General features: G+C 40.0%; 1 protein-coding gene across 5 annotated transcripts in view; it reads left to right on the top strand.

Annotated features, from left to right (window-relative positions):
- Tlk2 (tousled like kinase 2) overlaps positions 1–15,195 on the top strand; it is a 91,592-nt gene extending 76,397 nt beyond the window's left edge. For all 5 annotated transcript variants that reach the window (XM_034505441.2, XM_034505442.2, XM_034505445.2 and 2 more), the window contains 5 exons: positions 2,262–2,431; positions 3,689–3,827; positions 8,918–9,029; positions 12,218–12,325; positions 14,104–15,195. In XM_034505441.2, coding sequence (XP_034361332.1) covers positions 2,262–2,431; positions 3,689–3,827; positions 8,918–9,029; positions 12,218–12,325; positions 14,104–14,277 — 703 coding nt within the window. In that variant the 3' untranslated portion in view covers positions 14,278–15,195. The remainder of the gene's footprint in view (positions 1–2,261; positions 2,432–3,688; positions 3,828–8,917; positions 9,030–12,217; positions 12,326–14,103) is intronic.
- Positions 15,196–15,392: the final 197 nt, after the last annotated feature.

The following is a 15,392-nucleotide window of genomic DNA, read 5'->3' as shown; positions in this document are numbered from 1 at the left end:
AACGGAGCTTAAATCTGGGCCCAGAAGATACTCTCTAAGTGAATTAAATTTATTAATTTACAGACAAATAATTATAACAATTCAAATTTGGATCAGCCAGACATCTCTTGACTAAAGGACGAGGACACCTGTATGCTAGTACAAACTGGCTTGACAGGGAGAGAAATAAGGTGATTGTCAATATCTGTAGCATAAATATTTTCATTATGTCCAATATTAAGATACCAATTTCAAAATTAGAGAACTGTATTATAATTTATATACCGTATGATCATCTGTCACAGTTGAGTGTCTTCATGTGTGTCATAGGTATATATGGGCATTATCCAAGATCACTTTTTACTCCCAGAAGAAACCTGAACCTTTTTACTATCACCTCTCCATTTTACTCTTCCTTGGACACTTTCACATGTGAAACCATGTATTATGTGGTCCTTTGTAACTGGTTTATTTCAGTTAGCATGGTGCTTATCCAGGTGTACATTCATTGTATTTAGGTGTCAGTAGTTCCTCCTTTCTTATAGCCAGATTACACTGTGCTTAGTTATCCAGCCAGTTGACAATGTTCCTAAAGTGTAGCAGTCGGGCCTTAGGACCTGGTTCATGTTGGTGCTGACATGCCACTAGCAGGCCTAGTGAGTATAGACCATTGAAGAGAGCCTCAGCCCCACTCTAGAGATTGATGACCCAATGAACCTTAAGTGATGAAAGTAAAGATAGCCCAGTGCTACAGGTTGGAGTACAAGTTCCTGGGCAAGAGTCTTTTAGAATTGGGAGGGATCTTAGGGCTCAGACTTTTTGAATAGCAGAAGAACTAAATTATTTGTGTGAGATCTTTGGTTCTCTTGATAATCCTGTGTATAGTAATATGCAAGGCAGTAAACTGCAGAGCCTTTGGGTTTATTTGGGGTTTAGGGATATTTCAGTGTTTGGAAACTTTTTTAGTTGCAGTTTGGCCTGAGTCAGGAGAACATAAGATATCTTAGGTCTGGCTTGTAGATATTACCTCAGTCTCCTAAGAATGTCCAAGAGTTTGGTCTATTCACCTGGAAGCTCTTTCAGGCAAACAGTCTGTGTGTAGACATATTTCCAAGAAAAAGAGTCTGACTCATTTCAGCATCTCAGATAAAAATGAGCATTTCAGATAGGCTCTCAGAGCATTAGCATGCCTTTAGGTGTCATAAAACGTATAGTTTACTGTTCAGTCCTGAGATTCTGCAAGTGTGTGTTTATAGTCAGTTGTAGTATGACTTAAAGTTGAGCTTATAGTTGCTTCCCACTTCCCTTCCTTCCACTGCATTGGCGGGCATCTCTGGTAAGCTTTGTCAGTGAGTATTCAGCTGGGTTCAACCACTGGGTAAGCACATAGCTCTCTAGTTTCCCTAGTGACCTGACTTCTCATAGCAAGCACCACCTTCTTCCTCTGACCCTCTGGCTTTAAGGTGCTAACAGCTTCCTACTGTAACTGGTCACTAGGCTGCCTTACTTAGGGTATCTTCTTAGATCTTCAGCTTGTGAATCAAAGCCTCTCTGTCTTCAATATTCAAGTGGTTTTTATTTCTTGGTTAAGTCCTGACTAATAATAAACTATAATGTAAAAAGATTTTTTAAAAAAGTATTTATCTCTCAGGAATATTCAAATAGTACAAGGAAACATACATCAATTTGAATATTTGAGGAAGTAGGTGCATTACTTGTAGTGCCAAAAAATGGTGTGCAATTTTAAATGGGGATAGGAATGATATATTGGCATAAATATAAGTAAAAGAATTCAATACCATATGGAACACATTTGTGTAGTCTTTTGCCAGACATAGTATACAACCAGTTCTTGAGACCTGGGCAGAACCGAGACTCTTCCTTAGTGTATGTACTCGGTTACATTGGACACTTGGCAAGGACAATTTTGTGATTGGTCACTGAATGATAATGGACATATGCAATGGGTATGCATGCAGAGGAGACCCTCCTATAAGAGGATGGCTTGCTCATACATTATAGCTCTTGTCAGTGTTCTTAGAAGAAATATGCCAGAATGAACTTTGGCATAGTTGATGCCAGTATGGAGATCACAGAAGCTCATGTCCAAGAGAGCAAGCACCTCACCTCCTGTGAGCTCTCTGATGCGGAATAGAAGAGGGTTTTAGGAACAAAGAAGAACGGAGTAGAAGCCTTAATACCTGAGTTTTTGCTGAGAATGGTTTAGATAGTTTTAATCTGCTTTTCACTCCACTGCTAAATGCTGGTTTATGTGCCCTCAGGTTTTGTACAGTATTAGAATACTGTGAAGGAAATGATCTGGACTTCTACCTAAAACAGCACAAATTAATGTCGGAGAAAGAAGCCCGATCCATTATTATGCAGATTGTGAATGCTTTAAAGTACTTAAATGAAATAAAACCTCCCATCATACACTATGACCTCAAACCAGGTATGGCTAACTTTCAGGAGATATTACTAAGTGTCTTTTAAATGACTTTTAAGTTTATTAAGTCAAAGAATTTGACAGGAGCTAAGAAGACCCAACAGTATATCTATCATTGTAGATGCCTGGGTAGGTGTGGGAAGAAAGGAGTCCTGGCTGCCTAGTGCTGGGAGTAGGTAGGTGGGTGGGTGGTTAGATTAAATTCTCTGGAGAAACAATGCCTTTGTGTGCTGAACTAGGAAAATTAATGATGTCATTTAGAAACAACTGTTTTGGCAAGTTCCATTTTGGTTTTTTCCCATTACTCATAGCATGCAGCAGTTTGTTTCATGTCTCCCTGCTAAGTACACATATATGCCTCATTTCCTTGGGACCCAAACAGTTTTTACTTTTTTAAATTATCGTTTAATTTGGTAGGCATCAGGAAAAGGCAAAAAGCTTTTTATCCCTTACTTTTTATTTTGTTAGCTGCCTTTTGTCTGTTTAATGTGTGTGCTTGCTACCTTCTTTGCTCTTCTGTTGGCTGTTGACTTTTAAGCTCACTATCTCTAAAGTCACTACACTTTCCTGTTGTAGGGCCTATAGGTGGCGCTGTGGCACCATTTTTGATTCCAAAGACTTTTCTTTCTTTCTTTCTTTCTTTCTTTCTTTCTTTCTTTCTTTATTTATTTATTTCTTTATTTTTTTTTTTTTTTAAATATCTCCTTCACCTCCACTTTCCTGAAATTGCTGTTTTAGGCTTGCAAGCATAGAGAGCACACTGAAAGTTCATGTGAAATTTTCCCACCAATGTTTGTTTGTTTGTTTGTTTTTCTTTCTTTCTATCAACTATACAAGTGATATTTTACTTTTATTTTTTAATTATTTATTTTATGTATATGAGTACACTGTAGCTGTCTTGAGACACACCAGAAGAGGGCATCGGACTCTAATACAGATGGTTGTGAGCCACCCTGTGGTTGCTGGGAGTAGAACTCAGGACCTCCAGAAGAGCAGTCAGTGCTCTTAACCGCTGAACCATTTCTCCAGCCCCTGGCAAGTCATTTTTATCTTCAGTGCCCAGCATGGGTTTTGGCACATTAAACAGGCAATTCTAAGAAAGTAGAAATTTCCAATGGACACTAAAGATTCTCCCAAAGTTAGAATTAGACTAAATCCAAAGATTTAGAGTTCACTTGTTCCCTTCTTGTGTGTCTTTTTTTTTTTTTTTTTTTTTTAAATAAAGAAGTCTCTGTTTATTCATGAAGGTTTTCATCTTTTTAGGTAATATCCTTTTAGTAAATGGTACAGCATGTGGAGAGATAAAAATTACAGATTTTGGTCTTTCCAAGATCATGGATGATGATAGCTACAATTCAGTGGATGGCATGGAGCTAACGTCACAAGGTGCTGGTACTTATTGGTAGGTATCTAGGAAGTCTGCCAAATCAGCTGGTGGGGATGTGGCTCTGCTGTACTGACTCCTTAGTGATTCAGTTAATCCCATGTAGTCTGCTAAGACAGAAATACAGTCTTTTTAGCAGTTTGACTTTCTATATCAATTTCTCTCCTATCTTCTTTCTGTTCTTGAAAACCCTTGAGTGAGTGCTTGTGTAGTCTGGCCCTTGGAGATGTTTGTTTGTTACACAGTGCTGACTGTACAAGCCAGTAGAGAACAGGGTTACTTAGTTGCCTTAAAAATGGCTCTGAATTCTTTACAGTTCAAGTAGAAGCCTCTCCTTGTATTAATAGGATGAGGGATTTGTTTCTAGGATGATGAATTGTCAGGAATTAAGGAGTTGTGAAAATCAGGATGGGGCTAAAACAAATCAACAGCATCCCCTGAAATGTCCACACAAGAGCAGTGTGCACAGTTGAGCAGAATCATACTCTTCTCTGTCAGCATGTCCTAAAGGATTTGAGGCTCCTTCTTCCTACCAAGCCCTGTCTCCCTTCTCCCAGTCACCTGACCCCAGTGAGCACTCCTGCCTGCCGTTGGGGCTTTTCACTATCACTTTTCACAGTGAGAACCATAAAGCATACCTGTGCCTGAGGCATGTAATTTTGTGATTGTGATTTTATGATTTTGTCCCCTTCTGAGGTGGTTATGCAAAGCCACATTCTGCCTGAAATGATTCTTACCCTAGAGAAGCCTCATACATGGCACAGGAGAGGTAAGTAGCGTGCTATTGTATCCCAGCCTGAGAAGGCCCCAGGCTTAGAATTTTTGTAGTAATGAGGGGGCTCTAGTGGAAGCAGATGAAAGGGCATACCATTCAGAATCTGGACTGAGCCCTGCTCTCCTAACCCATCCTGCTGGTTGTTAGGTGGACAATGAGCCCCTCTTCTGTTTCTCTTTATGCTTGGGGAAATGATACCTATAGTCAAGAGTCAGTTTCTAAGTTACAACTTTAAAATTCTAGGTTTAAAATAGAAGTTACATTTATAGTGTTTACTCACTATGGAAGATAGAGTGCCTATTGCAAAGCGACACAAAAACACAGAGTTGGTACTTCTGGGAAAGAGGTTTGCACCTCTATTGTATGAGTTCATTGGGACTTGCACTTAAGCTTTGTATTTGTTAGTTAGCATGTTCTTTTTTTTTTTTTTTTTTTTAAGATTTATTTATTTATTTTATGTATATGGGTACACTGTCGCTGTTTTCAGACACACCAGAAGAGGGCATCACATCCCATTACAGGTGGTTGTGAGCCACCATGTGGGTACTGGGAATTGAACTCAGGGCCTTTGGAAGAAGCAGTCAGTGCTCTTAACTGCTGAGGCCCCCCTAACTTGTTCTTTTTAAAAAGTGTAGTCAATCTGTCTGTCTGTCTGTCTGTCTGTCTGTCTGTGTCTCTCTCATGTTTAAAATAGCTATTAAAAATAATAAAATATGCCATTTATAGTAGTACACACTTTAATTCTAGCACTATGAAGCAGATCCAGGTAGATCTAAGTATAAGGCCAGGTTTAAATAGTGAGTTCCAGGTTATCCAGGTACACAGTGAGACCCTGAGACCCTGTCTTATTGCTATCTGGTGCTATTTTTGCCAATTTATTAAGAAATAAAAAAATCAATTAAAATTGAAATAAAAATCATATAATGCTTTGCCCCCAAGTAGCTTCTTAGATGATGTAAAAAGCTATATATACACGAGCAAAGGAGGAAACTGGGTGACGGTTACTTGGTTATTTATGTGAGTGTTCTATTTTAAGTATATTTGAGTATTTTTCCATAATGAAAAATAAGATAGAGTGTTTCTGAACTAGCTGTGGTGACATATACATTTAATCCCACCACTCAAGAGTCAGAGTTAGATGGGTCTAAATGAGTTTGAGGCCAGCCTTGCCTACATAATGAGTTTCAGGACAGCCAGTGCTCTGTAGAAAGATCCTGCCTATAAAGAGACAAATAAGTGAATGATTAAATAAATGAATCCTAAGTAAATAAAAGAGGGTTTTTGAGATTTTTAAATTTTATAACATTGTCATAATCACTGGCCTCAATATATTATCTTTTTATGATGATGACACAAGGAGATAAAAACAGGCTGGGGGTGGACAGGCTTAGAACATTTTAAATAACTGTGGGTTTTAACTATTCATTCCAGAATTCTACATTAAGATAAATGAGCTGGGAGACTAGAGAGATGGCTTAGTGGGTCAGACTGCTTTCAGTGCAAGAATGAGGACCTGAGTTAGGATTTTAGCACTCACACACACACACACACACAAAAAAAAGCCAAACATGCCCACACATCTATAATCCCCAGCACGGGGGGGGGGGGGGGGGGAGAGGGTGTGCAGAAACAGGAGAATTACTGTGATGTGGTTCCAGGTTCACTGAGAGATCCTGTTTCAGAGGAGTAGGTGATAGTTAGCATGGTGGCACAGGCCTTTAATCCTAGCCCTCAAGGCAGAAGCAGTGATCTCCATGCCAGTCTGATCTACATAGCCAATTCCAGGTCAGACATAGCTACATAGATCGTGATGGGGCAGGACCCCTGACAGTCTCTTCTCACGTGCACAGGTGTGCACACCTGCATAGGTTGGTGCATGCACCATGCTTTCTTGTACATATGCAAGATAAGTGACTAGGGCAAGGTGGTGCATGCCTTTAATAACAGCACTCTGAAGGCTGAGGCAGGAGAATTGGAGCGAGTGTTTCATGGTGAGTTCCAAGAGCAGCATGACAACAAAGTAAGACCCTCTTTTAAAACAAACAGAAAACAAGAGATAGTTGAGCTCAGTTTATGCTTTAGGCATCATTTCAGAGCTTCACTTCTTCTGTGTGAGGATGTGTATTGTGATAAAAAAAAGGGCCGGATTTTTTTTTTACAATTCCTCCAAAAGCTCTTAGTAGGAAAGTACAATATTTGCTGTTTTCGGCACTATGAAAAAATTATTTTTTATACTAATTAGTATAGAAAAATTAGTTTATTTCTTTATTTATAGATAGAGGAAACCAAGTCTTAGAAGTTGACTTACTAAACACATACTGTTTAGTTGAACTGTCTTTTACATTCTAAAAATTTTAACAAATTAACCGCTCTGCCCTTTGGATGAGTTCACTACCCCTGCCACCTCTTCAGAAAAAAAAAAAAAATTCACATTTTTTGCAGAAAAAAATACATTTCAGCGGTCATTTTTAGAATCAAAGTTATATTTGTCATGTACCCAAAGCCATATTTAAGGTTTGTGTAGTAAAGACCCCAGTAACTATGAAATCAAGCGTCCAAGAAAGTTTGAATGCCACTTGGAAGAGCTGTTCTTATCTTTTTTTTTTCTTTTGCTTACATTTTAAAAAAAAATATATTCTTTGCTCCCTTTTTCAGTCATAGTGAGATGTATGTATTTCAGTGTTAGGAATTGTTTGTAGCCGGGCGGTGGTGGCGCACGCCTTTAATCCCAGCACTTGGGAGGCAGAGACAGGCGGATTTCTGAGTTCGAGGCCAGCCTGGTCTACCAAGTGAGTTCCAGGACAGCCAAGGCTATATAGAGAAACCCTGTCTCGAAAAAACCAAAAAAAAAAAAAAAAAAAAAAAAAAAAAAAAAAAAAAAAAAAAAAGGAATTGTTTGTTTTGTGTGGCGCTGGAAATCAACTCACAAACCCATCGCTACTGAGCTACACCCTCAGTGTATGTCCTAAGTATAAGTATATATTGTAAGATAATAATCTATCATAGGCTGTTACGGAAAAGATGAGAAAAATATGGAAGTAAACAAGTTTGGCAGAAAATGTGGATGAGCAAGGAAGGATTTAACGTTTAGATTTTTATATCAGGATCATAACAGGGTCCCAATTAAAAGGTTTTCCTTAAGCTGGACTTTGCTGGTCTGGGTCTACAGAAATTCATGTAATATCTTCAGAATTCTGCCTTCCAGCAGAGCTGTGGCTAGGATTCCAAGCCGATTCCTCTGATTTCCTAAACCAGGTGCCTTCCATACCATACAATTTGTTGTAGCCTTCTATCCCTAGGTTCTTTAGAGACAGTGGTGGGGAGAGAAGGGGTTAGATAATGGTCTTTGTGTGGGTTTACTACACTGTCAGTCTTTCAGCTGTCTCACTCAGAGTAGAAAAATACATCTTCTGATAACTCAAGACTTTAGTGTCACCCTGGATTTTAAATTGGAATTGTTGTGGTAAAAACTTCCAAAAGATGCTGCCTTAAATAGTACGGAGAATGGACTCTGCTCTCAGATATCTCTAAGTCTTAAATTCATTTATACTTTAAGACATTTATTAACTTTAGGAACTGGAAATGTAGCTTAATGGAAGCTCTAATTCAGTGTTTAGCACCCTAAAAAAATGATTTTAGAAAAGTCTCCTTTGGATAACATGAAAAGAAACTTTTGTTCTTTTTAACTGTGTTGTTTGAAGGTATCATAAAAGGAATTTTGTTTCTTTTGTGTCACCTTATGTTTAAAAAAAAACCATTGTGGGCTGAATGTATAGCTCCATGGTAGAACCCTGGCTGTGATCCCAGTTGTCACCACACTACCAAATACTACCAACAACAAAACTTGGGAATGACACTTGGAGCAGACAAAACCTTGAGAAAGGAGGCTGGGGTGAGGGGTGGTGATCAAAGTGAAACTAGAGAGAATATTTACCTCTCCACATACTGAGAAATAAAATAATGCCACATGAAGTTATTACCACCTCTGTAAGTTCGAGTAGTTTTCATTTACATATATGTGTGTGTGTGTGTGTGTGTGTGTGTGTGTGTGTGTGTGTGTATTTATATATTTCTAACCTTGATAGTTGAATCTTGAGTGTTGAGTATAAGAGTGTCTGTACGTGTACATTTCATATAAAATGTTTGTTTGTTTGTTGAGAGGCAATGACTTCTTCCTTAGCCCTGACCTGATCGTTACGATTCAGAGTTTCACCTCTCCCTGTCCCTGCCCCTCAAGTGTTATATTTTTAATAAGGCTCTTTATTTGCTTTTTGTATAAACTTAGATTTATATATTTAATTTTCTGAGTGTTTTTATTTCTGTTTTCTCCTAGGTATTTACCACCAGAGTGTTTTGTGGTTGGGAAAGAGCCACCAAAGATCTCAAATAAAGTCGATGTCTGGTCAGTGGGTGTGATCTTCTACCAGTGTCTTTATGGGAGGAAGGTGAGGAAGAAGGCAGTGGAGCGGCCTGGGCCACACCTACCACCTCAGGGTGGATTCTTCTTTGCAGTTAATCATTGGAATCCTGAAAGTAGTGGTTAAAGAAAATACAGACTTCTCAGTAAATGCTTTGTATATACCTACAAATTCCAGGCTGAAGAGCACCTACTGAATTCTCCCAAGCCATCAGAGACATGCATGTTGCAATTCTCAAATATAAGATATGTTTTAATTCTGATGTAAATTCATGTAAAATAGGGTGTTGTGGGTTTTTTTTAAGGTCTTGCTTTGTAGCTGTGGTTAGCCCTTACTAAAAATAGCATAGGCTGACCTCAGACTCAAGGTAATCCCTGTGCCTCAACCTCTTGAATGCTGATATCATATCACATCTGTTTTGAAATCATTTAGTAACATGAGCAATCTGCCCAAAAAATCTTTCCCGAGCTTTCCAATAGGATCTGAAACTTATCCCCTAGATTTTATTTGTAACTACCTCATTAGATAAAAGCTGTTATTAATAAAGCAAAAACATACTGTGTGCTTGTGTGTGCTTGTGAAGCCTAGACGTTTACCTCAGGTTTGTCGTTAATTCTCCATCTTAGTTTTGAGTAAGGTCTTTACTGAACTTGACTGAGCTAGATTAGCTAGCAAGTCCCCATGCTCTCCCCTGTGCTGGGACTACAGGCCCATACTGCTGCCTCTGGCTTTTTTATGTGGGTGCTGGGGATCAAAATCAGCTCCTCATTTTTGTATAGCAAGCAAGCACTTTATCCACTGAGCCATCTCCCTAGACCCTTCATACTGTTTTGTGTGTTAATTTTGTTTTGTTGTGTTAGTTTTGTCTGGTTCTCACTATGCAGCCCTGGCTGGTTTGGAGTTGTGTACGTTTAGATCAGGCTGGCCTCAAACTTACAGAAATTGTCCTACCTGTGCCTCATGAGCACAGGGATTAAAGGAGTGAATCACCATACCTGGCAATGATTTATTATTTATTCATGTGTGTGTATCTCTGAGTACATGAATGTGTGTGCCCATGGAAGAAGGTATCAGATACTGACTGGCCTTGTTTGCTTTCTGTTGCTGTGATAAGCACCATGACAAAAACAAAAACCTATCTTGGGAGGTGTTGTTTGGCTTATATATCTAGATCGTAGTCTACCATTGAGAGAAGTCAAGGCAGAAACCTTGGAGGAATGCTGCTTACTGGTTGTTCAGCTTGCTTGCTTATATCATCCAGGACCACCTACCCACAGTGACACTACTCCCAGTGGGCTTGGTCTTTCCACATGAACCTTGAATCAGGAAAATGCTCCATTGACCTGCCTATGGGCATTGTGATGGATACACTCAGTTAAGGTTCCCAGATGACTCTGGCTAGTGTTAAGTTGACAAAACTAACCAACACAGATACCTTGGCGCTAGAGTTACAAGAGGTTGGGAGATGATTGACTTCAATGGTAGGAACTGATCTGGGGTTCTCTACAAAAGAGGCAAATGCTCTTAGCTGCTGAGCCATCTGTTCAGCTACCCATCCCTGCTTTTCTTTTTTTGTGCTAAGAAGGTGGTGTCAGAAAGTATCCCTTGGTCAGGTGTGGTAGTTCATACCTGTTATACCAGTATTTGGGGTCTGAGACTAGAGGATCCAAGGGATTCATGGGAAGCCTTTAGTCCCAGCACTTGTGAGGCAGAGGCAGGGAGATCTCTGAGTTCAAGGCCAGTCTGGTTTACAAAGAAAGATCCAGGACAGTCAGGGCTACACAGAGAAAATCTGTCTCAAGAAAACAAAATTCTAAGACCAAGAAAGAAAGCCAAGGGCTAGAGATGTAGTTCAGTGGTACAATACGTAGCTAACGTACAAAGCCGTGTGTGGGTTCCATTCCCATGCTCACACAAACAGTATTTCTTGTCTGTTTCTAGTAAATGTGTCATATCATTAGAACAAGAAAAAGTGGTATTTTTCTTTGTGAGCATATCTTTTATACACCCACATGTGTATAGTATGCACACATATTAGGGTCCTGTTGTGTGTCCATATTCCTTCTGCCTTTAGTATGTTTATGTTTTTAGTGTTTAGTTAGGCTGAACTTAGGCATAAAGCAGATGGAAGTTTGTAGGCTCTGTGAACCCTTAATATTTTTATTAGATTCCCAGTGCAAAGTCTTAATGTGGATAACACCTTCCTCTTTAGCCTCTTGTTCTTGGGCCAGCCTCTACAAGACAAGAAAACTATGCAGAACTAGTAAAGCTTAATTATTTTGTGTACTGTTTAATAATGTTGGACTGTTACTAATACTGGTGGTAGAGGTTATATAGAATTATTTCAGATCTGTTAGGAACACTGAGCTTTTAGCCGTTTTTTAAGTTTTTGTTTTGTTTTGTTTTAAGGAAACTGCAGCTTGAGGCACAGTTAAAACCCCTAAGTGTTCCCAGGTCTTTGTTATTTGTCAGGTTTTGTTTTCTGAGGTAGGATCTTTGTTACATAGTTCAAACTGGCCTAGAGCTTACTGTGCTGGCTTTGAAATCCCAGTGATTGTCCTATGTCAGCTTCCTAAGTGCTGAGAGTGCAGTGTGTGTCACCATTAACATCCCTCAGACTGGGTGTTAGAAAACATGGTCTCTTCTAAGCTTTTTCTTTTTTAAGATTTTATTTTATGTTTTTGAGTGCTTTTTTTCTGCATGTACATATGTCTATTACATGAGAGCCTGGTACCCGCTGAGCTCAGAATTGTTCACTGGATCCCCTGAAGCTGGAGTTTCAGATGGATATGAACCACCATGTAGGTTCTGAGAGTTGAACTCAGGTCCTCTGCATAACAGCCAGTATTACCCATTTCTGAGCCACCTCTCTAGCCCCAGACCCACCCATGATTTATTTATTTTTCCATCCTTTTTTATATACATATTAGGTTGGCTAGTGGCTCATAAAAATGTATAGTCACCAAAGGTGTGAGTCAGAGTTCAGGAGACAACTGGCTTCTTTCTGACTCGTTCTTAGCTGTGAGCAAAGCTAGAGATAGGAGAGAGTGCGACTACTTCTCTGTTCTGCCTTGAGTGGTCTTTAAGCTCTGGGCCTCCCTGGTAAGTGTCAAAGGTCAGCGTTACAGGAGACCATCCCCAGAGTGAGACTCTTCTGAGGTACTGAATCATGTGACCAGAGGCCAACCTTAGTTTATTCTGTTTTTATATGACAGCCTTTTGGCCATAACCAGTCCCAGCAAGATATTCTACAAGAGAATACTATTCTTAAAGCTACTGAAGTACAGTTCCCGCCAAAGCCAGTAGTAACACCTGAAGCAAAGGTAAGTCTGATTCATTGGCCAGCAGAAATGGCTACTTCCTTTGTCGCTTCTTTGGATGGTAGTGACTGAAACTGAGCCATTGTTAAGCAGCAAGATCGGGACAAATGAGTATTCCTAAGAACAGTGGGTAGTAGGGCATTGCTTTTGGTCTGTTCACCTCATCCCCAAGTTCAGTAAAAGAAATATTCATAGATTTAATTCACAAAGGCTCTGATCTATGACAGGGAAGACTACATACATTCCAAAGAAGTTGTACCTGGCAATATGTGTAATAGGAAGGGTACCCAGTCTGATGCCATTGCATCATCAGGGAGGATGGTCTGTCTGGGGAGCTAAGACTACATAGGAGAAATGATGTAAGAGTGCTAAGGTGGAGAGGTAACAGCCCCTCTCCATTCCTGATGCATGGTGGAGGTAGGTCTCAATGATGAAATATCTGATCAGTATCTTGAGTAATGTGTAAGTTAGAGCCATGTGTAGATTTGAGGTAAGGGTGTTCTGCAGAGAAGGGCAGGTTGTAGTTGTACAAAGCTGCAGAACCTGTGTGAAGTGAATTGTGGTGGGAAGCAGGCAAAGGGTGGGGTCATGGCAACTGTGTGGTCCAGTTGCTGTTTTAAGAGCCTACACTGGCAGCTATGTGAAGAGACACTTATTTAGTCATTTTATAGTCTATGAGAACCTTTTATGTATTTCACTAGGAAAGGCTCATTTTCAAAACCAGGAGTTTCATGTTCATTTCAGTGAATATGTGTCTTCAATTTTGAAAAGCCAGAATTGCCTTTCTATCTTTATATTTTGATAATTAAACATTTGAAAAAATAGAAAGTTGATCACTTGTTGTATGTTTTAGGTTTTCCAGAAACTCTTATTTTATTTTTTTATTCATGCTGAGCTGAACTCGAGGCCATTTGCTTACTAGACATGCACTAACCTCTGGTTCCATTCTTAGCCAACTTTTACTTTTTCAGTTAGTTTTAGGTTCATAACAAAGTAGAGCATGAAGAATATAGTCTCTCCCTGCTCCACAGCCTCTCCTGTCAGCACACCTTCACCATGATAGGATATACTGTCCCCGATGAGCCTGCCACACGTTATCAGCTTACTGTGAAGTACAGATTCTATATAAATGTGATATTTTACACTTAAACGCCTATTCCTTGGGATTGAGGATATTTCTGAGTTGGTAAAGCGCTTGCCTAGCATGCACAAAGCCCTGTCTGCCATCCCTAGCACTACATTAACCAAAACTGGTTGGGTGCACACGTGTAATCCCTGCATTCCAGAGGTGGAGGTGGTAGACTCAGAATTCAGGGTCATCTTTGGCTACATACTGAATTCGAGACCAGCCTAGGATACGTGAGAGTCTGTCTGAAGGAGGGGGGAAAAAAACAAGTTGATTAAATAAATTGCATTATAAAATTTGAATATGTTGAGCTCTCTGGTCAAAAAAAAAAAAAAAAAAAAAAAAACAGGGAGATGATAAACCCTTAAAAGTGTTTAAGATAAGAGCTTCGTAAATCAGACTACGCTGCCTTTTATAGTGGATGGGAAGAAAACATCCATGTTGACAGTTACAGTTAAATCATGTCTGAAATGCTCAGCAATGCCCAGTACTGGTGCTGGCCCTTGTCTTCTCTGGTCTGCCTGATGGATTTTGGGGAAGGCTATAAACCTGTTTTCTTGAGGGAGTATTTGCTCTGGGTTCTAGCAGTGGTTTTGGTACCTCAGGTTCCCAGCTGTGTACCAGGATTATCTTTTCTATGAAACTTCCTTTTCAGGCATTTATCAGGCGATGTCTGGCCTATCGAAAGGAAGACCGCATTGATGTGCAGCAGCTGGCCTGTGACCCCTACTTGTTGCCTCACATCCGAAAGTCAGTCTCCACAAGTAGTCCTGCAGGAGCTGCTATTGCATCAACCTCTGGGGCATCGAATAACAGTTCTTCGAATTGAGACCAACTCCCAAGGCCACAAACTGTTCAGCACACACAGTGGACACATGGCATTCAGCAGTGGGTTTGGAACATAGTGAATCCGAATGGATCTCATGAAACCTGTACCAGGTGCTTTTATTTTCTTGCTTTTTTTCCCATCCATAGAGCATGACAGCATCGATTCTCATTGAGGAGAAGCCTTGGGCAGCTCTGGCCAGGCCTCGTAGGAAAAGGCCCTGCCCGAGGTTCCAGCGTCAACGGTCACCCATGGGTGGCTGCTCTGAGTGAGGAAAAAATTAAAAAGAAAAAACTGGTTCCATGTACTGTGAACTTGCAAACATGCAGACTCGGGGTTCCCTGACACAGTGCTTCAAATGAAGAATGTGGACTTGAAAATACAGACTGGGCTAGTCCAGTGTCTATATTTAAACTTGCTCTTTTCTTTTAATAAAGTTTAGGTAACATCTCCTGAAAAGCTGGTAGCACAAGGCTCGGCTGGGGATGGCATTTGACTTCTGAGGAAAAAGTTGCTACTGCCATTAAAGGCACTAGAGTTAGTGTGCTAGCCCTGAATAATCTCAGTTTCTAAAAACATGCAGCTTCCCTCACCCCTTTTTTATTTTTGAAAGAATACATTTGGTCATAAAGTGAAACCCGTATTAGCGAGTACGTGGCAATGTTCATTCCGGTCAGATGCAGCTTTCTCCTCCATCTGGTCTCCCACTTGTGAATGCTTCTCTCACCTCAGTAGGGAGAAGCAGTGGGAGTTCTGAGATGCGCGGGTTTGGCCATCAGACAAAGAATGAGGTTAAAAGACTGCAGTTTGGAGTCTCTCTAGGTTTTCAGATATTTCTTCACAATTTGAACACTTGACGGTTGTCCCTTTTAATTTATTTGAAGTGCTATTTTTTTAAATAAAGGTTCATCTGTCCATGCAGTCCTCCTGGATTCTCTGACTATGTAGTAACTATGGGAACTGCCTCTAGAAGTAGACACCAGGCTCCAAGGGTGGCTAGCTCCTGCCCACAGTCTTCTTGCTCATGTCTGCTAACCATGCTATTATACTTGATCACCACATAAGCTTTTCCCTCTGTTAGATCTTTGAGGAGAAAAAAAAAATCTCTCTCGGGCATT

Source organism: Arvicanthis niloticus, chromosome 6 (genome assembly GCF_011762505.2).
Source record: "Arvicanthis niloticus isolate mArvNil1 chromosome 6, mArvNil1.pat.X, whole genome shotgun sequence".
Lineage (NCBI taxonomy): Eukaryota > Metazoa > Chordata > Mammalia > Rodentia > Muridae > Arvicanthis > Arvicanthis niloticus.
Note: the sequence above shows the minus strand (reverse complement) of the source record. Positions and strands in the feature narration are given on the sequence as shown.